We start from the raw sequence: 26,744 nt of genomic DNA, 5'->3' as shown, positions 1-26,744 counted from the left end.
TCCGGCCACAGGGGTCAGCCGGGTGGGACGCTCTCGCGCGATCCCGGGGGCCAGGGCGGGGCCGGCGCTGTCCCGCGCTTCCTGCCACCCCGGGCCACCGCTCCGCGCCTCTCCGCTCCGGGCCATGGCGGCCGTGGCTTGGGGACGGTGCCTCCCTCGGGTGTGGTTTCGCAGGTGGTGCCCCGACTTCCCCCTGCGCTCCGAAAGTCAGCCGGGGGCGGGGGGGCTGGGCAGTAACCGACCCTTGCTCTGTGTTGCAGGAGGGCCGGGCCTGGCTGCGGCCGCCACTACCGCGCCGCGTTCTGCGCCGAGCTGAAGCAGCCCCTGGCCATCGAGGAGGTCGCCTCCCGCCCCGTCCGGCCTCACGAGGTAGGATGGTGACTGGCCTGTCCCCGGGATGCCTGACACCCACTTTCGCTCTCCGCTTGGCAGCCACCACACGCTCCGCAGGCTTCCGTCCTGAACGGAGTTCCCAAGTGCTCAGCTAGGGGGAGGCCGGGAGACTGGAGCGCAACTCTGTCCTGGGCGGGAAGGGCCCTTTCAGGGTTCACAAAAAGGCCACAAGTGCTGAAGGAAGATTGCTCCCCCAAATTCAAACGCAGGCCTCTTTCTGAAGGCTCCAGAGCTGTTGCCTTAGAAAGAGACAATTCTGATTTGCACGCGACTTTTCATGACCGCATCAGGTTATTGGTTTAACAAACATAAATGGACCCCATCAATGGCTTCCTCTTCAGCGTTAAGCATTTCCTGATCTGTCCTTTCTCCTCCCCCAGACCAGTCCGGCAACATCTGTCCTATAATTCTTCCTAAACATGTGCCTTGTGCCCTCCTTCGGTGTAGCGCAGTGATTTGGGGTGGGGTTAGTTTAGGATTGTGGGCGTTTCCGGCGAAACGTGGAAGTCACTTTGGCCCTGCCGGGTGACCACGGTGACCACTCTGGTGACACAGCGTCATCTCTAATGGAGAATGAGAACCTCTGACAAGGTGGAGCAAACAGTGAGCCTTACTGTCAGGGATCCCTGGTGAGAGGCAGAAATGCGGCTGCAGCCCAGAAGCATCACTAACAGGGACCCTGTTGCCAAATGGATTATTTGGGCAGGTGTGTGATGGCAGCCTGCTCCCTGGGATTTGGGTGCTGAAAGACATTTATTCTTGACTCATCCCCGAAGCAAGGTGGAGTGGCTTGAGGACCTACGTGTGGCATGCATGTCAACAACTGATGTGTCATGCACGCAGTGTGGGCGGGCTGAAGGCTGGGCTCCTTTGTCCTGTTATTTGCCCAGACACTGCCTGGGAAGGAATTAGCTCATGAGAGTTGGGTCTATGTGAGTTTACTCACCGTTAAATCCTCATACTCTGGAATGGTGCCTGGCACACGGCAGGCGCTCAACACATTGTTGAATGGATGCATTTTGCCCGTAGAGACGCCTTCTCACCAACATGGCCACCTCTGCACTAAACTGGAAATGGAAGCAAGCACGTAGATGGATGTCAGCGATTCTGTCTTGCAGCCTTCGTTTCCTCCTGTTTCTTGGCCCTGTTCTCTAACTTCAGCCGGTGTCAAAATCACCTGGGACTTGTTAAAGCAGATTGCTAGGCTTTGTCCCCAGAGTTGCTGATTCCCTAGGTTGGGGTGAGGCCTGAGAATTTGAATTTCTAAGTTCCCAGGTAGCAGTAAAGCTGGTGGTTCTGGAACCAGACTTGGAGAACCGCCGGCTTACAAGAGTGTGGGCTACACTGCTTCAGGCCTGCCTCTGCTCTAGCACGGTCATGAAACACAGAAGCTGGGGATCTAGAACCAGCCTCCAGGGTAATTGCTGATCCCCACAACAGCTGGTCATGTTACCCTTCTGCTTCAAATCCTTTAATGGCTGCCCACTGCTCCTACTGTGAAGACTAAGATCCTCAGTAAAGACTGTGGACCCTTGGATGGTGTGTGTGGTCCCTGCTCTGTAGCCCCATCTCTTTCTCTTCTTTGTGCTCTAAGCTCACTGGTTTTTCTTTTGTTCCCATCACAGGGCCTTTGCACATGCCGTCGCTTTTGATCGTGTCAGGCTTTCCCTCTCCTCTTTTGAATGGTTAACTCTTAGCTGTTCCTAGTTCCAGCGTTACTTACTCAGAGATGTTTTTCCTGACGTCTCCAAAAGGTCAAACCACACCATGATGCATTTTCATAGCACCATATGTTTCTATAACATTTTTTTTTGTAGGAGTTGTAATTTAGCAAATAAATCATCACTATTATTTGTTTGATATCTGTCTTCTCTACCATACTCCTAGCTCCACGAAGGCAAGAACCTTGTCCGGGTTGTCTCATGATGGCACACTGGCACTTCGCATATATACTTGGCATACAGTAGACGTTCAGAAGATATTTTGGTGTAATTGACTGAACTCTGTCTCCATGGATGCACACCGCTCCACTTTGCCGCTGTGTTTCCTTTGTAGGTCAGAGTGGACGTCCATTTCTGTGGAGTTAATTTTGCTGATATTTTGGTCTGCCGTGGTCAGTATCAGGAAAAGCCTCAACTTCCCTTCACACCTGGTGAGTCTGAAGGGACCAAGTGACCGGTTGGGAAAGATGATACAGAGTTTTCAGAATCATGTGCTTCATCTCGGGTACGACCCCGGTGGTGCTTGCCTGATGGCAGTGATGCCTCTGATGTGTCAGCCTCACCACTAACTAAGAAGCTCTGGGGGCACTTGGGTGCCTCAGACGGTTAATAATCTGACTTTGGCTTGGGTCATGATCTCATTTGGTGAGTTTGAGCCCCGCATCGGGCTGTGCGCTGTCAGATCCTCTGTCCCTCTCTCTCTGCCCCTCCCGTGCATGTGCTCTCTCTCTTTCTCTCTCTCAAAAATAAATAAACATTAAAAAAAAAAAAAAGGAACTCTGGATAGTGAACTTCTTGAGGGAAGGTTCTATACCTGTTCTGCCCCCAGTTATATCCCTGTTTTTAGCATTGTGCCTGGCTCATTGTAGATCCTCAATAAAAACGTTAAAAATGAGGAAATGAACAAATGAAGTTTTACATACCATGTCCACCAGAATTCTGATCAGAATCCTCACTGGCCCTCATCATTCCCTTTCATTCCTTGTTAGTGCCTCTGTTTTTTCACTGAAGGATCATAAACATCTGTTTGCAACTAAAGCTCTCAGTCCTCACAAACACATTCCTAAAGAAATCTAGTATCAAAGAATCAGAAATAAGAAAAAGAGTTTATACATTTCTAGCAGTCCACTGTCTGATTTTAATTACGCCCAATCTGATTACATTTAGATCCTGAATATGTGGACAAATGACTGCTTTTTGTTGTTGAAATTTATTTAAAGAGATAGAAGTATAGCTCACTGTGTATAGAGTACATGTATATTTTATATAGACATATACTGTTAAGGATACAGCGATTGCAAAATAGTTGCTGTGTTTTGGCCTTGGGGTGTTTGGTTGTGTCTCAACATTTGGAACCATTTCCCTCTGTTTGCATTTGCTGACATGCTGGATGGGGGTGGGGAATGTCATACTCAACTGAGTTATTCCTCTTGAAGCTCAAGTGGGGAATATGTGATCATTAAATTCAGAAATTTTGGAGGTGGAAGAGGAAAGAGCAGACTACATCAGTTCATCCAAATTGAGCCAAGTACTTATGAATAAATATAGTTCATGTCCTCATAGCCCTCAAGAGAAGAACCGGAAACAGATAAATGCAATCTGATGAACATTGTAAGTGGGGTGCTGTAGGGAGCCCAAAGCCCCAGTGAGCAGGATCAAAAGTACTTGTGTGCTAGAGGCACCTGGGTGGCTCAGTCGGTTAGGTGTCCGACTTCAGCTCAGGTCATGATCTCACAGTTCATGGTTTCGAGCCCCGTGTTGGGTTCTGTGCTGACAGCTCAGAGCCTGGAGCCTGCTTTACATGCTGTGTCTCCCTCTCTCTCTGCCCCTCCCCCACTCACTCTGTCTCTCAAAAAATGAATAAATGTTAAAAAAATTTGTTTAAAGGTTTATTTGTTTTTTGAGAGACAGAGACAGAGCACTAGCCAGGGAGGGGCAGAGAGAGAGGGAGTCACAGATTCCAAAGCTGGCTCCAGGCTCCGAGGTGTCAGCATAGAGCCCGACGCGGGGCTTGAGCTCACAAACCGCAAGATCATGACCTGAGCCGAAGAAAACGCTTAACCGACTGAGCCACTAGGTGCCCCTAAATGTTAAAAAGAAAAAAAGTACTTGTGTACCTGTGATTCTCTGTGCTTTTGCCCATTCTTGAAATTTTCCTTTGTGTCTGGTAAGAATAGGACTGCCATAGCTTTTCAGGTTGTGATCATGAAATCTTAAGTTCACTTTCCTGTGCCTTGGGTATGAAGCTCTTCCCCTCTAGCCTGGGTGGTGGGGGAACACTTAAGCCCTCTCAGCTCTAGAAAGCTGACAGGATGGCCTGTTGATCACGCTTTTTTCATCTTCATGGTGCCAGGCTTTATAGATAACCTAGTGTTTAAACAATTTGTCTTAGGAATGGAGTTTTCGGGGACAGTATTGGAGACAGGCACAGATGTCAGCACAGTGAAAGAGGTAAATAAGTTGAAATCCAGGGAATTGATGTGTGTGTAGCTGTGAGAAACGTGCTAACCTCATTTGTAGCTGAAGGGTCTTGCTTCTCTTGGCCTTCGCCAACAGACACCAAAGCGAAAATGAGATGGAGGGGGAAGAAGCTAATTCTGAATTGGAGGCAGGAAGCCAGTGGAAGTTCCTGGCTTCGTAAAACTTTTTATTACTAAACAAGGCAGCACCTCAGCCTTCAGTTACTGAGAGGAGAGAAAATTCTCAAGTTTCAGCCTCTTGTGGAAAAAAAATAAATAACCCTGGGATTCTAATTCCTATCAACTTTTTCCTTACACTGTCCTGTCATTGTCCAAAATGTGCTCCTATTGTCTTGGCATCCTGGTGGGGATATTGAGGAGGTGGCTGAATTATTTACTAAACATTAACTCTGAATAGATGATTAAGGCAAATCTGTGTCTTATGGGGTCAGAAAGAAAGATTGTCTTTTTTGTTTTGGTGCATTTGGGAAAAGGTAAATGGCAAGGCCATGCATTTGAACGTACCCTTAATGGTATTTTCTCTTCAGGGAGATCAAGTTATTGGCGTGAGTGGCTTTAATGGTATGGCTGAAGAATGCATCATTGATCACAAGGTATCCCCACCTCTCAATATTCATGTTTGGAGATTTTTTTCCTCCTTTCTTCTCTTTAATTTCCACCTAGCTCTCATTTCTTGTTAGCCTTCTTTCCCTCTTTTTTGTATTTGTATTCTCTTTTGTATTTGTATTTGTTTCTCAGCCAAGCACTTCTTTCTTTCGAATGCTAAACCCGTTTTCTATATTGGTGTGACAACCCTTGCACAGAGCTTTGTTTGTGTGGAGTGGTGTAAGGAAGAAGGGCATTTTGTTTTCTGAGTCCTGCCTGGAGCAGCTGGTTGGCTGTCCAATCGGACCATAGGTAGTTTGGGTAGAAAAACTGGTTTGAGGCATTGAGCTTGATACAATAGCTTTCTCCCCTGCGTGAAGCTTGTGAAAGAGTCCTGGGCATGGAGCCAGCCAGGGTGGAGGGGTAGGGTTGTACAGGATGGGAACGGTGGCCCCTAGTGGTGAATAGCATACACTTTTTTTCACAGCTTTATTCAGGTAAAATTTGTATAGAACCTTCCAGTTCATCCCCATGACAGTGTGGTTCCATTCTTTGAAAGTGGGTTCCTTCCTGAGCCAGATGCCAGCCTTAGGATCTTCGAAGACTCGTACACCCAAGTTCTGAACTCTGTCACAGCTTGCTTGGTTTTAACTTCTACCCTGGGCATGGTTCCTGACAAGCTTGGTTTCCCTGCAGATCAGTCAGTCAATCAGATCATAATATTTACTGAGAAGCCTCTGTGAACAGGTACATGTGCTTAATCCCTAAGTTACTGTTATCTCTTTTTATAGACACTGTGGCAGATTCCAGAAGGGGTCCCCCTCCGAGAAGCTGCTACCTTGCCTGTGTCTTATGTCACTGCTATTTTGGCCTTGGAGCATCGGGCCTGTACTCAGCCTGGGTAAGAGACTACGTAGACAACAGAGGGCTAGGTGGTGTCTCTGTCTGATATGAGAAGTGCCCACCAAGGCCTTGCCCCTTCCTCTCTGCTCCCTGTCCAGTCTATGTGAGAAAGGGCCAAAGGAAGGTAGTGACCCAAGAGAAGGGTCTGTTGATAGTGGGGATATCCTTTTGTCTGAGATGGAATGGTAGACTATGAACTTGGCCAATAGGAATTGGGAGAAATCTGTCTTTCAAGCCTGGCCACTCTGGAGATCACCTCCTAGCAAACCTTAAATTTTAGAGTTCGTTTATGTAAACTCGCTCCAGTCTGGTTTTAACACAGTCCTGTGGCATTTGTTTCTGTGAAGCTTGGTTGTGTGTGCCTACCTGGGGTATTTCAAACTCAAATGTGCAGAATTTTCCCACTTTACCTGAAATAATATGCCTCTTGCCCTTTTTAGAGAGCCTGAGCATTGAATTGAGCAGTGACCATTACATGATCGATGCCTTCTAAAATTCAGCAACGTTTAACGTGAGAATGATTCTAGGGCAGAATTTCTGGAGCAGAAACCTCTAGAGAGATTAAGGAATATTTTTCCTGGGAAGTCTTCAACCAGACCAAATTCACACAGGTCAAGCAGTCACATACATAACCCATCTCCAAAGTCTGGAGAGTGGGTGTCCATGAAGGGTTGAGTGAAATGGCCTCGAAGTTCTCTTCTGGCTTTAAAATGTTCATGAAATCATACGGTTGCATGATTTTTGAAGCTTTCCGAAGTAATATTCATCTTTCTCTGGCAGAGAAACTGTTTTAGTGACAGCAGCAGCTGGAGCCACAGGCCTTGCAGTGATAGATGTGGCAACAAATGTTCTTCAGGCTAAGGTATTTGCATGTTAGATTCTCTGTTAAAAAAAAAAAAAAGTCATCCCTGGGGCGCCTGGGTGGCTCAGTCGGTTAAGTGTCCCAACTTCCACTCAGGTCACGATCTCGCGGTCCGTGAGTTCGAGCCCCGCGTCGGGCTCTGTGCTGACAGCTCAGAGCCTGGAGCCTGCTTCCGACTCTGTGTCTCCCTCTCTCTCTGCCACTCTCCTGCTTCCACTCTCTCTCTCAAGAAATGAATAAACATTAAAAAAAAAATCATTCCTCCAGTTTTCAAACCTACATAGAATATATTCATTCATTCATTCATGAGTATCACGCGCGAGGCACTGAGGAGATAAAGTAACCCAGATTAGGGTCTTGCCATCTGTTTGCCTGCAGACTGATGAGGGGACCTTGGAGTAGATCACTCTTCCTTCTGGTTACCAAAACCTGGCAAGGCCTGACTTGCCCTGTGGCTTCTGCAGATTCCATTTCCTCTACCTGTAATGCTCTTCTGAACTGTCTGCCCCCGCACTTCAAATTTAAACTCAGATGTCATATTTTCAGGGAAGTATTCTTTGTCCCTCAGGAGATGGTAATCTGTCCCCACATCCCAGCCCCTGGCTGTTTGTATATGGTCTCGTAGCATCCTGTACGTCTCTTTCATGGTACACTTCAGTGTGGTCTAGCCTTTGCTTTTGTCATTTTTGGATTAGTGCCTCCTTCCTACTTGACTGTAATCCCCATGAAGGCCGGAATAGTGTCTTTTTGGCTCATTTATTGTAGTCCTAGCACCTGGCATGGTACCTAGACCATAGCAGGCACTCAATAGCTATTTCTTACATACAATTTTTTTTTTTTTTGAGAGAGAGAGCAAGTGACCACATGAGTGCACATGGAAGGGTCAGAGAGAGAGAGGGAGAGAGAGAATCTTAAGCAGGCTTTACGCTTAGCACTGAGCCTGACGCAGGACTTGATCTTACCACCTTGAGATCAAGACCTGCACTGAAATGGAGAGTCAGCCACGTAATCAACTGAGCCACCCAGGCGCCCCGAATAACTTCTTAAATGAAAGAATAAACAAAGGAAAGAAAGACCCAAGTCCTTGTAGGGGTATCACTCTGAGGCTGTGGGTATCAGATAAGGAGGATTTCTTGGAGAGAGTAGACATTTAAGCTGACTTTTGAAGGACTGGTAGCAGTTGAACGGAGGAAGAAGGGAAGTGAGGGCCATTTTAGTGGTGGAAGGGCAGATCAGAGGACAGAGACATGGAATGTCACATGTTGCATTCAGGGAATTGCTGGTAGCATCTGTGGAACAAAGGGTCTGTGTGGGGAATGGTGGGAGGTGACTCCAGGGAGGTGGGCAGAGACCAGATCATGCACCGCTGAAGAATTTGAACATTTATTGGAAGCCATCGAGAGCTATTAAAGACTTTAAACTAGGAAGTACCGTGATTGTATTTGCATTTTGCAAAGTTCATTCTGGTAGCAGGGGGGATGAGGAATGCGGCAAAGTCAGGGGTGGTCTGGAGGCATGTAGAGCAGCCTCTTGGGGGTGATCCAAGCGACAGGTGATGATACTGGAACCGAGGCACTGGAAGCAATGAGTTGAGAGATATTGACGTAGAAAAGAATAGAGTTTGATGCCGGGAGAGCATTCCCTAATACAGTTGAGGGAACAAGGACTTTGAAATTAGTCTGACCTAGGTTCAAATTCCAACTCTGCCTCTCGCTTAATTGCTTCAGTTTCCTCATTGGTAAAATAAAGCTTTCCTCATAGGGTCGTTGTGGGAATATTGAAATTACACGTGCAGCACGCCTATTAGAGGGCACGGCGTGTCGGTGAGAATCTCTTAAAAAGGGATCCGGTTATTATTAGACATTGAGTGGGAAGGAGCAAACTAGGTTAACGTGTGGATTTGCCATTTATTGCAGTTGAGAAGACAGGAGGAACTGGTGAGCTCAGGTTTGGAGGCATTAAATGTGAGGTTTCTGTGGAACGTGCAGTTGGGGTATCCAGAAGGCACCAAGATACACAGGTTTGGAGATAACTGGATTGCCTTGGAATTTCTTCTGGTGGCCCCTCTCCTTTCTCGCATTAAGTTCTTTTGGGGAAGCACATGTGAGTTCTGAAAGCAATCTTAGGTACCAGGAGGCTCTCCATGGAATATTAACACATTTCATGTCAAAGCTAGGGCTTTTAGCACCTCTCAGTGGGGAGACCAAAATTAGTCTCATTGTCTAGAACCACTGACTATTTAACATTTCTTGCAAGATAAAATTGCACCATTTGTTTTAGATCATTATAGTAGGTTAAGTAGAGAGAAAAACTCATTTTGATTCAGATATTAAAATTAACCCAAGCTGTATTTTCTTTAGCAGCCATAACTGTTTTAAGCAAATGCAAACAACAGCAAAATAATAAAAACAACTTTAGAAATCTCATCAGGCCACCTACTTGTAACGGGTTGTTTTGAGAGCACCTTCCATTCACAGCATTTCACGTTGCTTTCAAAGTGCCTCCACACCAATTATCTTTCCTTGGATCCTAACACACCACTGGGAGATGGGTAATGTGTTTATTACCCCTATTTCACAGATAAAGAAGGTGAGCCACCAGGGGAGACCATGATTCGTGTCAGGCCTCCCTGGCACCTTGTGAGAAGCGAGATTGGCCTCAAGTCCCAGACCCTAGGCTGGTGTCAGCCCTCTGTGGCTCTGTGTGCTGATGACCGTCAGTGAATTTGCAGCTACTTGAGGGTTCCCCTGGGGAGTATCTGAGCGTAGCTTTTAGTTTCAAAGAGTGGTGGGTGAGTGTGACATATCTTAAGGGCATTGATGTCCTTGTGTGTTTGAATGCATGTTCTGGATGTCACCTTGGGGCCAAACTGCTCAGGCTGGTGGGTGCTATCCAGTGATGCGGCACTTTTAGGCGGTACTTACGTGTTAGAAGTACTTCTGGAGACTTCCAAACCCCAGCCTCCTCCCACTGTGGCCCATGGCCATCTTTGCCAGGCTTTCAGCAGGGCTTTCTCCCAGAGTGGTGGAGTGGAAAAGCGTGGGCTTTGGAGGCAGGCAGCATTGGGTTTGCATAATTGTTCTACCACTTAACTGCCTGGCTAATTCTGGGTTAATTACTCAACCTCTAGATCTGGGTCTCCATCTATAGAATGGGAGGAATTATACCTCCCCCATAATGTTCTTATGAGGTTTAAATAGAATAAGTGATTGTGTATGTGTAACAATAGAGTCAATTTATCTAACACTTTGTTTTCCAAGTGCTTTATGTACAGTATTCCATTTGATTAAAAATTCTTTTTAATGTTTATTTATTTTTGAGAGAGAGACGGAGCATGAGCAGGGGAGGGGCAGAGAGAGAGGGAGACAACAGAACTTGAAACAGGCTCCAGGCTCTGAGCTGTCAGCACAGAGCCTGATGTGGGGCTCAAACTCACGAGTCGTGAGATCATGACCTGAGCCGAAGTCGGACCCTTAACCGACTGAGCCCCTCAGGTGCCCCCCATTTGATTTTAAAAATAAATCTTGTTTTATAGATGGGGTAAGTTTAGGGAAGCTGGTGGACAGAATAGAGGTTAAAGCATGAACTCTGGAGATGGATTACTTGGGGTTGGATCCCAGTTCTGCCTCCCATTAACTCTGTGACCTTGGGCAAGTTACTGAACTTCTTTTGCCTTTGTTTCTTTATCTCTAAAATGGGAATGCTAACAGCGTGTATATCATTGGGCTATTAAGACTAAGTGAGTTATTAATATACATAAAGCATTTAGGATAGTACCTGGCACATAGTAACATTAAGTAAGTATTATTTCTTGCTAAGTAATTTGTCTTAGGTAACACTGCTAGTTAGTAGCAGAGTCAGGATTTGAATTCAGGTCTTTCCAACTTCAGGATCTTTCCACTGAGTCATGTTTTACTCTCTGGGAAGCCTTTCGTGATCTAGGTCTAGATTGGATACCTCTCCTCTGCACTTCTGAAGCTGTCTGTACTTCCCCATCATCATACTGCTTTATCTTGCTACCTTGACTCTAAGCTTGGGTATCTTTATTACTTGACTCATAGTAGGTATTCATTAAACGGTGGTTTAATTCATATTTGGAGAAGACTTTCAGACTTTTTTTTTTTTTTTTTTTTGAGATAGAGAGACAGAGCACATGAGGGCGGGTGGGGAGAGAGGGAGGGAGAGAGAGAATCCCAAGAAGGGTCCGCACTGTCAGCATGAGTCCAATATGGGGCTGCAACTCATGAACCGTGAGATCATGACCTGAGCTGAAATCAAGAGTTGGACGCTTAACCTACTGAGCCACCCAGGCGCCCCATTGGGTAAGACTTTCTGAGTGTCCCCTGAACCATCTCCTAGCCAGACTCATTGGCGTTCCAGGATTCCCGGAAATGTGGATCCCATGGCCAGTGGGGGTGGGGGGGACAGAGGGGCCAGCGTGATGGTGCTGTCTGTTGGCCCTGACGTGTGGGATTGAGGCTGATGCTAGGGCAGCAAGGTGACGTTGGCTTCCTTGTTTAGTACTCTTTGTGGTTGGAGGCTGGGTGCGTGGGGTGAACCCCTTTTGATACATATTCTGGATTGTCGAAAGCTTTGTATTCTTTCTGCAGGTAATAGCTGCAGCCGGAAGTGACGAGAAGTGCAGGCTGGCGATGCGGAAGGGTGCACAGTCCATCGTGAACTATAGTCAGGGCAGCCTGAAGGAGGCAGTGAGGAAGCTGGTGGGCAGTGATGGGGTGAACGTGGTCATCGACGCTGTGGGAGGAGATGTCTTCCTGGAGGCTCTCCGCAGGTGCATGTGGTGGTCTTCCCAGAGGGGGCTGGACCTGGGGATCTGCTGAAACCTTTCTAGACCCGTCTTCCTTCTGGCCTTGCTCCTCTTCCATTTTTGCTGCTCACTTTTCCTATAGGCATTGGCATCAACGAGAACAGCTGAGTGGGAGGGTGAAAAGCAATAGAAGCAGAGGGAAAATCAGGAAATGCTTAAATATAGAAAAACAAGATATCCAACTGGAAAATATCCAAAAAATGACTGTAGACTCTCTAGTTAGCAATATCGAATGCTTTAGAAATTATTCATGTGTTAAATTCAGCCATGCCGGCCCCCATTAACTACTTTATATACATAGTGTGGGTAATTCTTGAGATCATCGTTCCGATGTTAGAATGACTGGCGTGGCCGTTCCCTAGCTATCTGTGCACCCAAGTGTGGACTCTTTTGATCTCACTGGTTTCAGAAGCAGCCAGCAGTATAGGTGTCTCCTTGGCTTGTTTTTTTGTTTTTTTGTTTTTTTGTTTTTTGTTTTGTTTTGTTTTTGAGACAGAGAGAGACAGAGCATGAACAGGGGAGGGGCAGAGAGAGAGGGAGACACAGAATCTGAAACAGGCTCCAGGCTCTGAGCTGTCAGCACAGAGCCCGACGCGGGGCTTGAACTCACGGACCGCAAGATCATGACCTGAGCTGAAGTTGGCCGCTTAACCGACCGAGCCACCCAGGCGCCCCTTGGCTTGTTTTATTAAAAGAAAATCATTGGAGTTAAGGTGGGACTGTTGTATCTACACCAATTATCCTTCTGTTTTTATTTATTATTATTATTATTATTATTATTTTAATGTTTAATTTTGAGAGAGAGAGACAGAGTGTGAGCAGGGGAGGGACAGAGAGAGAGGGAGACACAGAATCCAAAGCAGGCTCCAGGCACTGAGCTGTCAGCACAGAGCCCGACGCAGGGCTCGAACTCACGGACTGTGAGATCACGACCTGAGCCTAAGTTGGACGCGCAACCAACTGAGGCACCCGGGCATTCCTGGTTTATCTCATTTTAAAGTTGAGGAAACAGAAGCAGAGAGAATACCTTACCCGCAGAAGGGACCCAGTTGGTTCTATAGCCCCTGAGCATCACTGCACTGTGCTGGGTACTGTGCTTACAGAAGCAAAGGAAGGGGTGTGTTGACTCAATGGAGAGCTAGGACAGAGAGCTCCTAACTCTTACCTTTCTCTTGCCTTCTAGGTAATGAGTAAAAGTGTTGTGCCAATGACTTCTTACTTCCCTCTAATGAAGAAAAGCAAAAAGCAAAAGCCAAACAAATATATATGCATTTTGGATCAAAGGTGTTTATAAAATGCATTTTTATAACTTCTTGCTTAGTGTGAAACTGTATCATGCTTCTCAGAATGGGCTGCAGGAAACTTGTGTGAATTTTCATAGATTATTCAAAATTCTCTGGAGAAGCACATAACTTTAAGGACTCCTAAAGTAAGTTTTCTTTTTACAAAGCAAATGATGTTTCATTAAGGTACCTATCTTCTTATTCCTGTTCCTAAGTTTAAAAATCTTCTGAGTTGTCTTTTTTATTTATTTATTTATTTATTTATTTATTTATTTATTTATTTATTTATATTTGAGAGAAAGCAAGCAAGCAGGGGAGAGGTAGAGAGGGAGGGAGAGAGAGAATCCCCAGCAGGCTCTGCGCTGACAGTGTAGAGCCAGAGGTGGGACTCGATCCCATGAACCGTGAGATCGTGACCTGAGCAGAAATCAAGAGTCAGACGCTTAGCTGACTGAGCCACCCAGACATCCCTGAGTTGTCTTGAAGTATAGCATATGGAATGTTTCCTTCTATGAAGTAGAGGAGTAGTTAAATAGATAGCCTTAATTCTTTCTTTCTTTCTTTCTTTATTTTTTTTGCAAGTTAGAGCATGAGCAGGGGAAGGACAGAAAGAGAGGGAAACACAGAATCAGAAGCAGGCTCCAGGCTCCGAGCTATCAGCACAGGGCCTGACGTAAGGCTCGAACCCAGGAACTGTGAGATCATGACTTGAGCTGAAGTCAGACCCTCAACTGACTGAGCCACCTACGTGCTCCCCTAGCCTTAATTCTAAAGTCGGTCCTCTTATAAAACTGGCTCATTCCTCTGGCCTCCTACTGTCTTGCTTATGACTTATTTTTATGGTTCCTACTGAAGAATGCAGAGTGATACAGGGCGGGTCACCTCTGCCAGTTTGTCAAGTTAAGAGGAATTCCTAGCTGGGGGTTTAATGCATGCTGCTTTTTTAAGTTGTGATAAAATATACATAACTTAGTACTTATCATTTTAAACACTTGTAAATGTACAATTCAGTGACATTAAGTATGCTCCCAATGTTGTGCAACTGTCCCCAACTGATACTCTATACCTGTTAAATAATAACTGCCCCTCTCCCCCTCCCCCCACCTCCCTGATAACTTCTACTTTTTATCTCTATGAATTAATGTAGATTGCTTTTTTTCATTCTACACTTTTTACTGTGGCTAAAAAAAAAAACATAACATAAAATTTGCTATAGTAGCTATTTTTTATATTAACCATTTTTAAGTATATAGTTCCATAGCGTAAAGTATATTTATATTGTTACGAGGTAGATCTCCACAATTTTTTTCATCTTGCAAATCTGAAATTCTTTACCCATTAAACAATTCCTATTTCTCCCTCCACCCAGCCCCTGGTAACCACCACTTTATTTTCTGTTTTTATGACTTTGACTACTTTAGATCCCTCAAAATAGTGGAAGCCTACAGTATTTGTCTTTCCGTAACTCACTTATCTCATTTAGCATGATGCCCTCAAGGTTCATCTATGACATAGCATGTGACAGGATTTCCTTCCTTTTTTTTAAAAATTTTTTTAATGTTTATTTATTTTTGAGAGAGAGAGAGAGAGACAGAGACAGAGTGTGAGTAGGGGAGGGGCAGAGAGAGAGGGAGACACAGAATCTGAAGCAGGTTCCAGGCTCTGAGCTGTCAGCACAGAGCCCGACACGGGGCTCGAACTCACAAACTGCGAGATCGTGACCTGAGCTGAAGTCGGATGCCCAACCGACTGAGCCACCCAGGTGCCCCAGGATTTCCTTCCTTTTTAAAGCTGAATAATACTCTGTTGTATGTATATAACACATTTTGTTTATCCATCCATCAGTTCAGGGACATTTGGGTTGTTTCTACCTCTTGGCTATTGTAGATAGTGCTGCTATGAACGTGGGAGTGAAACTATCTCTTCAAGATCCTATTTTCAAGGTGCCTGGTGGCTCAGTTAGTTAAGTGTCCAACTTCAATTCAGGTCATGATCTCGGGTTTCGTGAGTTCAAGCCCCGCGTCGGGCTCTGTGCTGACAGCTGAGAGCCTAGAGCCTGTTTTAGATTCTGCGTCTCCCTCTCTCTGTCCCTCTCCCCCGCTTGTGCTCTCTCTTTCTCTCTAGTAAATAACTAAACTTTAAAAAAACGTTTAAGAAAAAGACCCTGTTTTCGGTTATTTTGGATAGAGACCCAGAATGGCATTGCCTGATTGTATGGTAAGTTCCATTTTTAGTTATCTGAGGAACCTCCATACTGTTTTCCACTTGAACCATTTCACATTCCCACCCACAGTACATGAGGGTTCCAGTTTCTCTACATCCTTGCTAACTAGCCATTCCAATGAATGTGAATATACATTGCTTTGTATAATTTCTTCTTCTTCTCTTTTCTTCCCTCAGCCTGGCCTGGGAGGGCAGGATTGTGGTGGTGGGTTTTGCTGGAGGAACCATTGCTTCTGTGCCGGCTAACCTTCTGCTCCTGAAGAATGTCTCTGCTATGGGGCTGTACTGGGGCCGATACAAAGAGCAGAACTTTCCCGTCTTCTCCAGAATCCTGTCCTCTGCTCTTCAGTACTGCCAGCAAGGGCGCATCCAGCCACACATCGGAGCGGTTTTTAAGCTGGAGGAGGTGAGATGCTCTTAAGGGATGTGATGTGCCTAATGCCAGCACATAATCTGTGTCAAACGACTGGGTAGTTTCTGTCTGGAGCCCATAAATCCTCCTTTTATGCAATGAAAAGGTGAAAATGCAATGCAGAATAATGGAGTCTCACGGGCTGCAGGGCCACAGGATTTCTCCCCTGTCTTCTGGTTTGTATGGCCGTAGCCTCGGGCCTAGTGAGCCACCTGGGAAACCGAATTTGCGCAGGCCATGAAGAAGCTGGATATTGAGACTGTATGTATGTCATGGTTTTCTTAAACAGGGGGAAGTGATGGTGCTTTAGAAAATAATTTACCCATGTTTAAATGAACTCTGAACTCCACAACATACAAGTCTAAGAAGCAAGCATTTAACTTGACCTTTGATTTTAGAATACAGACGCTTTAAAGTACAACCAGATGATCTAAGCCGAGGTTCTGAGAACAAAACACTGTATCATACCCAGCATCATAAGACTGTAATTCATCCATTAGTCACTGTAGTTAATTTTGTTGGCTATTCACTCCCTTCTTTCATTCCCCCTCAGTCCCATTAATGTGGCTTAGACTTCCTCCCCTGTAATTGTGTGCATGCATATGCAATATAGTTGTAAATGTGAATCTGTTAGGTATTCACTGTGAATTCACTGCAAAACCTTTTCTTTTCCTTTTTTTTTTTTTTTTGGCTTAATTTGTTTTAACATTCAAAAAACTGTTTTGGTAGCTTGAGTCGGCCCTGGATGGGGCAGCGTTTTGTTCCCGTGCAGATTAGTTGAGCCCAAGCTGTCAGTGCCAGACTTTACTGCTCACCAGCCTTCCATTTTTATTTTTATTTTTTCCTATGCTGGGGCATATTCTTCTCAAACATGGTTTACTTTCTTCTTCTCCTTTTTGGTACGTCAGTCAAGAGGGTAGCATTTGGTGGTAAAAAGAGAACCTGACTGGCCATGGGAAAACTGGTCGGATTCTATTTCCACCTGTGCCTTCAGTTGCTCCTTCGGGGAAGTCTCCTCTGCCCTCCGACCATCAGTCTCCACGCCTCTGCAGCAGGTTATGTACTTCAGGGGCGGCAGTGTGCGGGGGTGGGCAGGTGACCCGAGCTGCCTGGCCTCTGGGACCCCATCTCTGCTGGGGTCTGAGTAGCTGCACATTTTTACCTTTTTGTTCATCTGTTTCTTGCGTTAAAAGGTTTTGTGGCTTAAAAAACTTGAAAACCACCAGTTTCCAAAATTGCTGAGTCCCCTTCCGTCTTGTGACTTTTATCATGTGCCTGTGAACCGAGGTTTGCTTTACCTAAAGCTCATGTATACCTGTCGATAGAAGATGAGGACAGTTAGGACAGGTACGGAAACACTTGCTAGTTTAAACAGTCTCTTCTCTCCACTGACGTGTTCTAAGTGCTGCTCAGGCATGGGAGAAAGCCAGAGTTGGATTATTGTTTTAATCACTCACACTGAAGTTCTCTGTTCTTTTTTTTAATTAAAAAAATTTTTTTTAATGTTTACTTATTTTTGGGAGATAGAGTGCGAGCAGGGAAGGGGCAGAGAGGGAGACACAGAATCCCAAGCAGGCTCCAGGCTCCAAGTTGTCAGCACAGAGCTCGACATGGGGCTCAAACCCACAAACTGTGAGATCGTGACCTGAGCTGAAGTCAGATGCTTAACCGAATGCGCCACCCACGTGCCCCTCTGTTCTCTCTTTTTTAAAAGTTTACTTATTTATTTTGAGAGAGACAGAGAGTGAGCAGGGGAGGCGCAGAGACAGGGGGAGAGAGAGAGAATCCCAAGCAGGCTCCACACTGTCAGCACAGAGCCAGATGTGGGGTTTGAAGCCACAAAACTTGAGATCATGACCTGAACTGAAACTGAGAATCAGACACTTAACTGACTGAGCCCCCCACGTGCCCGAAGTTCTCTCTTCTCTTAAACACAAATTAGCTATCTAATTACTACCCTCCTGTCAGCTTGTCCTCTCCTTTCCAATGAGGGCTCCACATGTAGGGTTTTTCTGATTCTTCCCACACTGCTGACCTTCCTGCTATCACCGGGCCCTCTGAGACCATTCTCCCTAACAATTTCAAACATTTCATTCACACACTGTCCCTTTACTATTTCTTCTCTTTCTCTGTCTCTTTTTTTCAAGATTCAAACCACATAGAGGAATAGTAATAATATAATAATGGCAGCTCCCGTAGGTTAGGTGTATACTATGGGTCAAGAACGGTGCTAAACACTTTTACATGTATTTTCTCATTTCATCTTTGTGATGCTCCCTTGACGTGTGAGCCATTTTTATCACGTTTTACAGATGAAGAAATCAAGACTTGTAGGGGCTAAGAAACCTGCTCGATATTATATAGTAAGTGACAGACCTGGAATCCAGTCCAGGTTGGTTTGAAGCCAGATTCTGGGCTCCTTATGGCTAAGGCAGACCCTCTCCTCATACAAACGAGGAAGTTGCTTCTTAGAAACCTATTCTATAAAGTTTGTTCATCTATCAGAGAATTATTACATGAAAGAGCTATCTTATAGTTAAAACAACCAGGAATCTTGGATTTTTCCAAGCAGTACCAGAATTTATAGATTTTAGGGTTTTTTTAATTTAATTTAATTTAATTTACTTTTTAAATTTATTTTGAGAGAGAGTGAAAGAATGTGAGTTGGGGAGAGGCAGAGAGAGGGAGAAAGAGAATCTCAATCAGGTTCTGCCCTGTCAGCACAGAGCCCAAATCAGGGCTCGATCCCACAAACTGGGAGATCACGACCTGAGCTGAAATCAAGAGTCAGACATTGAACCAACTGAGCCACCCAGGAACTCAGGTTTTATTCTTTTAAAATGAAGATGATTAAATAAATATATGTTGTTAATTTGACTTAACTGTAAAGCCTGGGTAATATTTTTTATGTAAATCAGTTAATGTATTAGAAAAAAATTATTTATCAGAACCTGTCTGGGCTTGGAAAATGACCTCTGTACGTATATATACCAGTATATACATATAATATCAGAGATGCTAGTGTTTCCTAGTTTGTGTTTTCTCCTGAATATGTGGACTTATAGATTTGACCTTGGTAGTTGATATTAATATGACCACATACTTTGTACCATAGTCTTTTTAGTAGGCATGGGTATGAACTTCTGTAGCCCTCTGTGCTTTTTGTTCATTTACTCGTAATTACTCGATACTTGTCATTCCTATAGACTATGAACTCCATGTGGGCAGGGGCCATGCATCTCTTTGTCTCCAGATTCTGGCAGGTACTCATGTATCTGTTGAATGACTGATTGAGAGGAGGGGGCTATAGGGTTAGACCACCTGGGTTTAGATCCTGGCCCTACCTCTTAACTGGCTATGGGCAAATTACTCACATCTCTGTGCCTTAGTTTCCTCATGTGTAATAGGGGCAGCAATATACTCTACATACTAAGGTGATTATGAAGATCACATAAGGTAACACGTGTAAAAGCACATAACAAACTCTTAATATATTGTTTAAGGCAAAATACCTCGCCATCATAAAATGGTTAGAGTTGAGCTTTTTCACTTCCCATGAACTATAACACATATGTTGACATTTCATGGGCAGGATTAAAGAAACAGCCTTTAGATTTTGAATTTTAACTAGAATGTATTATTTGCTGAAGGGTTGCACCCGTGCTGTGATGGGTGGGCCATGAATGTGTCCTGTGATCTGTTCAGAGGATGGCCTTATTTAGATGTGCCAAGTCTGTGTTCTGTAGGGAGAAGCTCACACACATCTCAACTAGACAATATTTAAACCCTAGAGATCTGAGCTTGATTATTATACTAAGGTCAGGTGAGGTCACTACATGAATAGATTTGATATATAGAAATTGTTTACTTGAAGTTTCCTGAGTGTATGTATGGAATATTCTTTTTTTTTTCCTAAGGTACACTTTCATGCCCAGCACAGATCCCAACATGAGGCTTGAACTCACGACCCTGAGATCAAGACCTGAGCTGAGATCAAGAGTTAGATGCTTAACAGACTGAGCCACCCAGACACTCCTATCTGTGGGCTATTCTCTTTTTTTTTATTTGTTAATTTTGAGAGAGAGAGAGAGAGAGGGAGAGAATGAGAGAGAGAGCATGAGCAGTGGAGGGCCAGAGCGAAAAGGAGAGAGAAAGAATCCTGAGCAGGCTCCACACCGCTGGTGTGATGTGGGGCTCGAACTCATGAACTGTGAGATCATGACCTGAGCTGAAACCAAGAGTTTTACACTTAACCAACTGAGCCCCCAGGTGCCCCATATCTGTGGAATATTCTTAAAAATTAAATTACTCTTTAAGTTTAAAAAAATTTTTTTAACGTTTCTTCATTTTTGAGAGACAGAGAGAGACAGAGTGCAACCAGGAGTGGGGCAGAGAGAGAGGGGGACACAGAAGCTGAAGCAGGCTCCAGGCTCTGAGCTGTCGGCACAGAGCCCGACACGGGGCTCGAACTCATGAACCGTGAGATCATGACCTGAACCGAAGTCAGATGCTTAACTGACTGCACCACCCAGGCTCCCCTATGTTTAACTTTTAATAAATGACCAACCGTTTATGAGAATGGTTGTATTCTTTTGCATTCCCACCAACAATATGGGAGAGTCGAGTTGTTTGCCATCTGCCAGAACTTTGTATTGTCACCTGTTTTCTTTAATGGTGGCCGTCCCAGTAGGTTTATAGTGGTATCTGACTGTGGGTTTAATTTGCATTGCTCTATTGATCTTGAGTATGTTTTCACATGCTCATTTGTCATCTACCTCTTTTTTGGTAAAATGTATCGGCTGACTCTTAAAAGAAGATTCAGATGAACATGTATTAGAGCAATGACATGAGGAGTATAATGCAACTCTGACGACATATCACTAACTAAGCATTTTTACCTTTTGAAAACAATCCCACTCAGTCCTAGATATGGTCATTCACTCATGAGTTTATTTTCTTCGTCAGCATTCACTGGGTACCGTGTGTATGCCAGTCAATAAAAACAGACTTTAGGCGTTTGTTTTGTTGGGAAGATCTCAGGACAGGGTTACAATAGGGGGAAAGAGTTGGATTCTAAGGAGGTATGAATCAGCATGATATATTTAGGGAACTATAGCTTATTTTGATTATTCCTGCTTGATAAGCTAATTAAAAATTCTAAGAGCAGAACCTAAGACAAAAGCAATATCCTCACCCTGCCCCCATATTATTCTGAGTTGCATATCTCCAGAGACAGATTTAATTATGGCTTCACCCTGTGCGAGGGAGGGTTCTGGGAACAGCCTGGGTGTCTATGTAGGGAGCAGTATGGAACAGCCTCCCTCTCTGGGGGCAGCCTGTAGAATACAGGGGGAAAATGTCCCCAGGCATCTGAATTAGCTATCAAAAGAGTCTGGTCTGATGCCATGCACTTTCCTTCTTACTTTCTCACTCAGAGCCTTATCACACTCTGAGCATCCAGTCCGGGACAGCACTGGTTGCCTGGATAGAAACCACAAGGTAGAAAGGAGACAGAGTTGGATTATTCTTAGAAGTAGCTACAATCACAGCAGAAGTGGCAAATGGACATAGAAGTCCAGAAAAACAGAAGGGAAAATCACAGATGTTCAAAATTATGAGATCCCCAAATCATGGAACAAAAAGTTTGTGTTTCCCACCAATATTATCTTTTAAAGAAGTTAGATAAATATGTATAGAACATACATATACATACATATGTATGTATGTACATATGTACACATATGTACATACATATGTATACATACATACATAAACCAAGTGATTAAAAACAAGCTTTCGCACTTAAACGGACAACTTTCTTTGTATGTCAACATTAATCTGTGGGAGATTCCTCATTTCTCTAGGAAGCCAGTAAAAGAGGTATCGCTATCTCGAATCGTGCTTGCTTTCGGAGTATTTCCTATCTTTGGGCTGAGACAGATCTCCAGGAACAGGCAGCTTCAAACTGACGGTGAGATACAGCTGTAAGTCGCCTGGAGCTGTACCTCTGAGTGATCAACAGGGCAGGGATGCATGTTTCAAAACACGTGTCTTAGACCTCTTCAACCTTTTCTACCTCCTTTGAGTATGTCTAAATTTACGTGGATTGGAAAGGTGTCTGTAAGGCACAAAGCCCTGCAAGACAGATGTTTTTGAAACCAGAGATTTCATGCTGCAGAGAATTGATTGTTTGATTGATTGATTTGTTTTTCTACTTATTTTTTTCTATGCTTTTTGGGAAGAGTTTCCATGGGAAGGTTGGCTATATTCATATTCCTCATTTCAAAGCCCAGTTTCTTTTTATTACTATTTTTATTTTTTTTACATTTTATTTTTTTAATGAATATGATTTATTTCCGAATTGGCTTACATACAACACCCAGTGCTCATCCCCAAAAAATCAAAGCACATTTTCATTGTTGGGCCGTCTTCTGCTTTTAGGTCTGTGTATTTCTGGATATCTGTATCTACTTATTCCCTTTATTCTCGTTGCCCACTACCGTTCACTACTCTTGTTTCCCTCCTCAGAGTCAGTCTCTATAATGTGTTTGATACGTATGCTTGGATTATGTTTCCTTGTAAAACATACAATTTTTTGTGTGTTAGTTGATTTTCAAGCGACACAAATACCTAACAGCATAAGGTTGTGTGGTAGACCTTGTTCCGTTTCTCCATTTTTCACTCAGTGCTGTCTTTTTAAGCGCCACTGATGTTGCTGGTGCTGTGCCCGGTTCATTGCTTCTCACTGCTGCCTAGAAGAGACCGGTGTGCACCTGCCATAGTTTACAGACCGGCTTCCTAGTGATGCGCTCTGGCCTTGACCTGATTCCCTGCCACCATAATCAGCACTATAATACACAGTCACACGGTCTCACAGTCGGGACTGTGCAATGTTGCTTTGGGAGCATTTTCCCAGGAGTAGGGTTGTTGGGTCATAGGATGTATGACAGCAAACCGCTCTCCAGGATGACTCAACTGGTTCACGCCCTCACCAGCAGTGCACGCGGATTCTTCTTTCGCCAGCCCATTGATATGTAGCATGGTCCTACTTTCTGATTTTTGCCAAACTGACGGGTGTAAAGTGGCATCTTATTATTTTAATTTGCATCTCCCTGATTTCTAATCAATGTAAGCATCTCTTTATAGATTTGGTAAACATTCAGGTTTCCACTTCTTTGAATAGCATTTTAAGCCCTTCATGCGATTTTCTGCAGGGCTTCCTGTCTCTTTCTTACTAATTTGCAAAATTTCCTTGTGTAATCTGCAGTTCTCAAATTTTAATGTGAGTATGAATCACCTGGGGATCTTGTTAAGATGCAGATTACGATTCAGTCAAGGTAGGAAAGGGCTCAAGATGGTGCATTTCTAATAAGCTCCCAGATGATACAGAAGCCTCAGGTCCTTGAACCACCCTGTGAGTAGCAAGGTTCTAGATGCTAATTTGAGACTTTGCAGAAGTCTGTCTCTCCAAATTTGTCATTGCTCTGTCATCTCTGTCTAGATTTAATGTAATCAAACACATCAATATTTTGCCTTGTGGGTTAGTGCTATTTGGGACATATTTAAAAAGTCCTTTGTTATATCTGGGTCACAGTGATCTTCTCTGTTTTTCTCTACTAACTTTGTACTTTTATTTCACACTATTTCGTGCTTTTAATCCATCTGAAGTCACCTCTGTATTGGGTATATGTTAGGTAAGCAATTTTTAGTTTTCTACTTACAGTGACCTAGTTTTCCCAGACCAAATAGTTCATTGTTTCTCCATTGATTTATGTTGCTACCTTCATCTTATTTCAAGTTCCCAGATACACTCTGTTTTCTCTTCTATTCCCTTGGTTCAGATACCTGTTCCTATAACAGTATCATACTGTTGTTGTCTTTATAGTTGTGAAGTATGTTTTCCTATCTGAAGGGCCACTATTCCAACCTTTGTTCTTTCTTAAACTCCTAAAGATTCTTTGTGACTCTTTATCCTTTTAGGTAAATTTTGGAATAGATTTGTTTAGTTCCTGAAAAATATCTGACTGACATTGGAGTTTCATTGACATTAGAGATTAATTTGGGGGAGGTACTGATGTTTTTACAATGTTGTCTCATTTGCGAAGAGGGATATATTGCCATTTATTCAGATGTTTCATGTTTGTAAATAGATTTCAAAGTTTTTCTCCATAAAGTCTGTGGGTCGTTCTTAATTATGTTAATTATAAGTACTTTACTGCTTTTGTTGCCTTTGAGAACACTATTTCATTTCTGTTTTATTTCCTACTTGATTATTTTTTATATAACTGGAGTTGGTGGGCGGGGCTGCAGTCAGCCCTGATGTCTGCCCCCAGCCCACCATTGGGGCCACAGTCAGACTGGTGTGTGCCTTCTCTTCCCCTCTCCTAGGGGCGGGATTCACTGTGGGGTGGTGTGGCCCGTCTGGGCTACTTGCACACTGCCAGGCTTGTGGTGCTGGGGATCTGGCGTATTAGGTGGGGTGGGTAGGCAAGGTGCATGGGGGCAGGGGGGCAGGCTTAGCTCCCTTCTCCTTAGGTGATCCACTTCAGGAGGGGCCCCTCTTCCGTGGGCCTCTCGTCTGCGCTTGGCTCCGGAGACTCCGTTCTGCTAATCCTCTGGCGGTTTTCTGGGTTATTTAGGCAGGTGTAGGTGGAATCTAAGTGATCAGCAGGACGCGCGGTGAGCCCAGCGTCCTCCTATGCCGCCATCTTCCAACCCCGGAGTCGATTATTTTTTATATAGATGTCAGTAATTTTTGTTAGCTGATCTCTATCTCACAATATGCTGGCCTTTCTCATTTGCTTATCTGTTGCTTTGATTAGCTTTTCTATGTAGATTATTACATTCTGTGCAAATAATGACACTTCTGTTATCTTCTACTGTTTGCTTTTTTCAATTTTAATTTTGTGCATTTGTTATTTATTTTATTAAAAATCAGTAGACTTTACTTACTTTTTCAGCAGTTTTAGGTTTACAGAAAAATTCCACAGAGAGTATGTAGCATTCACATATATTCCTTCTCCCACCACCCAGTTTCCACTAATATTAACATATTGCATTGGTGTGGTACATTTGTTACAAGTGATAAGCCGATGTTGATACATTATTATTAACTGAAGTCCATGGTTTACATTAGGGATCACTCTTGTGCTGTACAGGTTATACGTTTTACCAAAACGAATGTATACTGTCATGTATCCATCATTACAGTATCATACAGAACAGCTTCACTGCTCTAAAGAATCCCCTGGGCTCCATGTATTCACCCCTGCTCCCAACCCCAACCCCTGACAGCCACGGATCTTCTTACTGTCTCTACAGTTTTAGCTTTTACAGGATGTCATGTGGTTGGGATCGTATAGTATGCAGACTTTTGAGACTGGCTTCTCTTACTTAACAATATGCATTTAGGGGTGCCTGGGTGACTCAGTCAGTTAAGCATCCTACTCTGGTTCAGGTCATGATCTCACGGTGCGTGAGTTCGAGCCCTGCATCTGGCTCTGTGCTGACAACTCAGAGCCTGGAGTCTGCTTCGAGTTCTGTGTCTTCCTCTCTCTCTGCCCCTCCCCACCCCTGCTCACACTCTGTCTCTCTCTCTCTCTCTCTCAAAAATAAATAAACATTAAAAATTTTTTTGAAAAAAAACCCAATATGCATTTAATGTTCTCCCATGTCTTTTCGTGGCTTGATAGCTCATTTCTTCTTCTTAATTTTTTTAAATGTTTATTTATTTTTGAGAGGGAGAAGAAGAGAGAGACAGAGCAAGCATGAGGGAGGGTAGCAGAGGGAGAGTGAAGGGAAATCCCAAGCAGGCTCCTCACTGTCAGCACAGAGCCCGACGCGGGGCTTCATCCCACGGACCGCGAGATCATAACCTGAGCCAAAGGCGGACGCTTAACTGACGGAGCCACCCAGGCATCTTGCTCGTGCCATTTCTTGAAACAACCGTCCCCTCTGCACTGAGTTTGCCTTTGCTCCTTTGTTAAGGCTCAGTTGACTGTCTTCGTGTGGGCCTGTTTTGGGCTCTCGTGTGTTCCGTTGATGCACTTATTCTCTCTCCAGTATCGCACTGTTTTTATTACTGTGGCTGATTTTTAATTTATGTTTTATAGCCTTGTACTTCTAAAAAAAAATAGGATTTGAGATAGATTGCAATTTCGGTTACACTGGAAACAGGACAATTTTAATAAGAAGATAAAAATTGTAAAATATTAAAGTATTGATTCTTCTGGCAGTGGCTGCATTCTTTCAAGAGCTAGAACACACAGAAATATTACAATAGAGTATGGAGCGGCCTGAGGACTTTTTACCTGCTGTCACTTATCTGACGACGTTGAAAATTGTTAGTTTGGACAGAAAAATTCTGAAGTTGGGTTATTCTTAAATATTATTATTTTCCTTTCAGTTTATGGTGATTGTTCAGCTAGTATTGCATAGTTAGTTGTATACAGTTCATTGGAGACACGTCTTAATATTTTAGCTATTTTAAGACTCGGCCTACCAGAGAATGCTTATTGAAATGTGCAACTGTGTGGGGCGCCTGGGTGGCGCAGTCGGTTAAGCGTCTGACTTCAGCCAGGTCACGATCTCGCGGTCCGTGAGTTCGAGCCCCGCGTCAGGCTCTGGGCTGATGGCTCGGAGCCTGGAGCCTGTTTCCGATTCTGTGTCTCCCTCTCTCTCTGCCCCTCCCCCGTTCATGCTCTGTCTCTCTCTGTCCCAAAAATAAATAAAAAAACGTTGAAAAAAAAAATTAAAAAAAAAGAAATGTGCAACTGTGACCATATATTTTTGAATTTTTTTTTAGGTCAATGATGCCTTCCTTCATGTGATACAGCGCAAATCCATGGGCAAGGTGCTTATCTCCCTGAAATAAACCCTCACCTCAGCAGCAAATTCAGCAGGTCCAAATCTAAGCTCCTCATCTTTCCAAAAAACCTCCTTTGCCTCCAGTGTTTCTAAAGGTGTGACCGCTTTCCTGATTAATCCAGGTTCAGAATCTTTTAGAGGCATCTTCGATTCTGTTTTCTTATTCCTAGTAAATAGTGTGACACATA

At 44.1% G+C, this 26,744-nt stretch overlaps 1 protein-coding gene across 1 annotated transcript; it reads left to right on the top strand.

Annotated features, from left to right (window-relative positions):
* LOC102956063 (quinone oxidoreductase-like protein 2) lies at positions 1 to 26,744 on the top strand. The gene is made up of 10 exons (XM_042976686.1): positions 1 to 174; positions 261 to 369; positions 2,449 to 2,545; positions 4,507 to 4,565; positions 5,122 to 5,187; positions 5,971 to 6,080; positions 6,863 to 6,944; positions 11,555 to 11,736; positions 15,456 to 15,684; positions 26,495 to 26,744. Exons 1-10 carry the CDS (start codon positions 125 to 127, stop codon positions 26,561 to 26,563), a joined length of 1,053 nt encoding a protein of 350 aa, XP_042832620.1. The 5' UTR covers positions 1 to 124; the 3' UTR covers positions 26,564 to 26,744.

The sequence above is a fragment of the Panthera tigris genome, chromosome F3, assembly GCF_018350195.1.
Source record: "Panthera tigris isolate Pti1 chromosome F3, P.tigris_Pti1_mat1.1, whole genome shotgun sequence".
NCBI lineage: Eukaryota > Metazoa > Chordata > Mammalia > Carnivora > Felidae > Panthera > Panthera tigris.
This window is presented reverse-complemented; position numbering and strand designations above follow the sequence as displayed.

Excerpts from the sequence above, each read along its gene's own strand:
- LOC102956063 (XM_042976686.1), top strand. The coding sequence starts at position 125 with ATGGCGGCCGTGGCTTGGGGACGGTGCCTCCCTCGGGTGTGGTTTCGC. Across the intron at positions 6,081-6,862 it reads CGGGCCTGTACTCAGCCTGG|AGAAACTGTTTTAGTGACAG; the intron begins GTAAGAGACTAC and ends TTTCTCTGGCAG. Across the intron at positions 11,737-15,455 it reads TTCCTGGAGGCTCTCCGCAG|CCTGGCCTGGGAGGGCAGGA; the intron begins GTGCATGTGGTG and ends TTCTTCCCTCAG.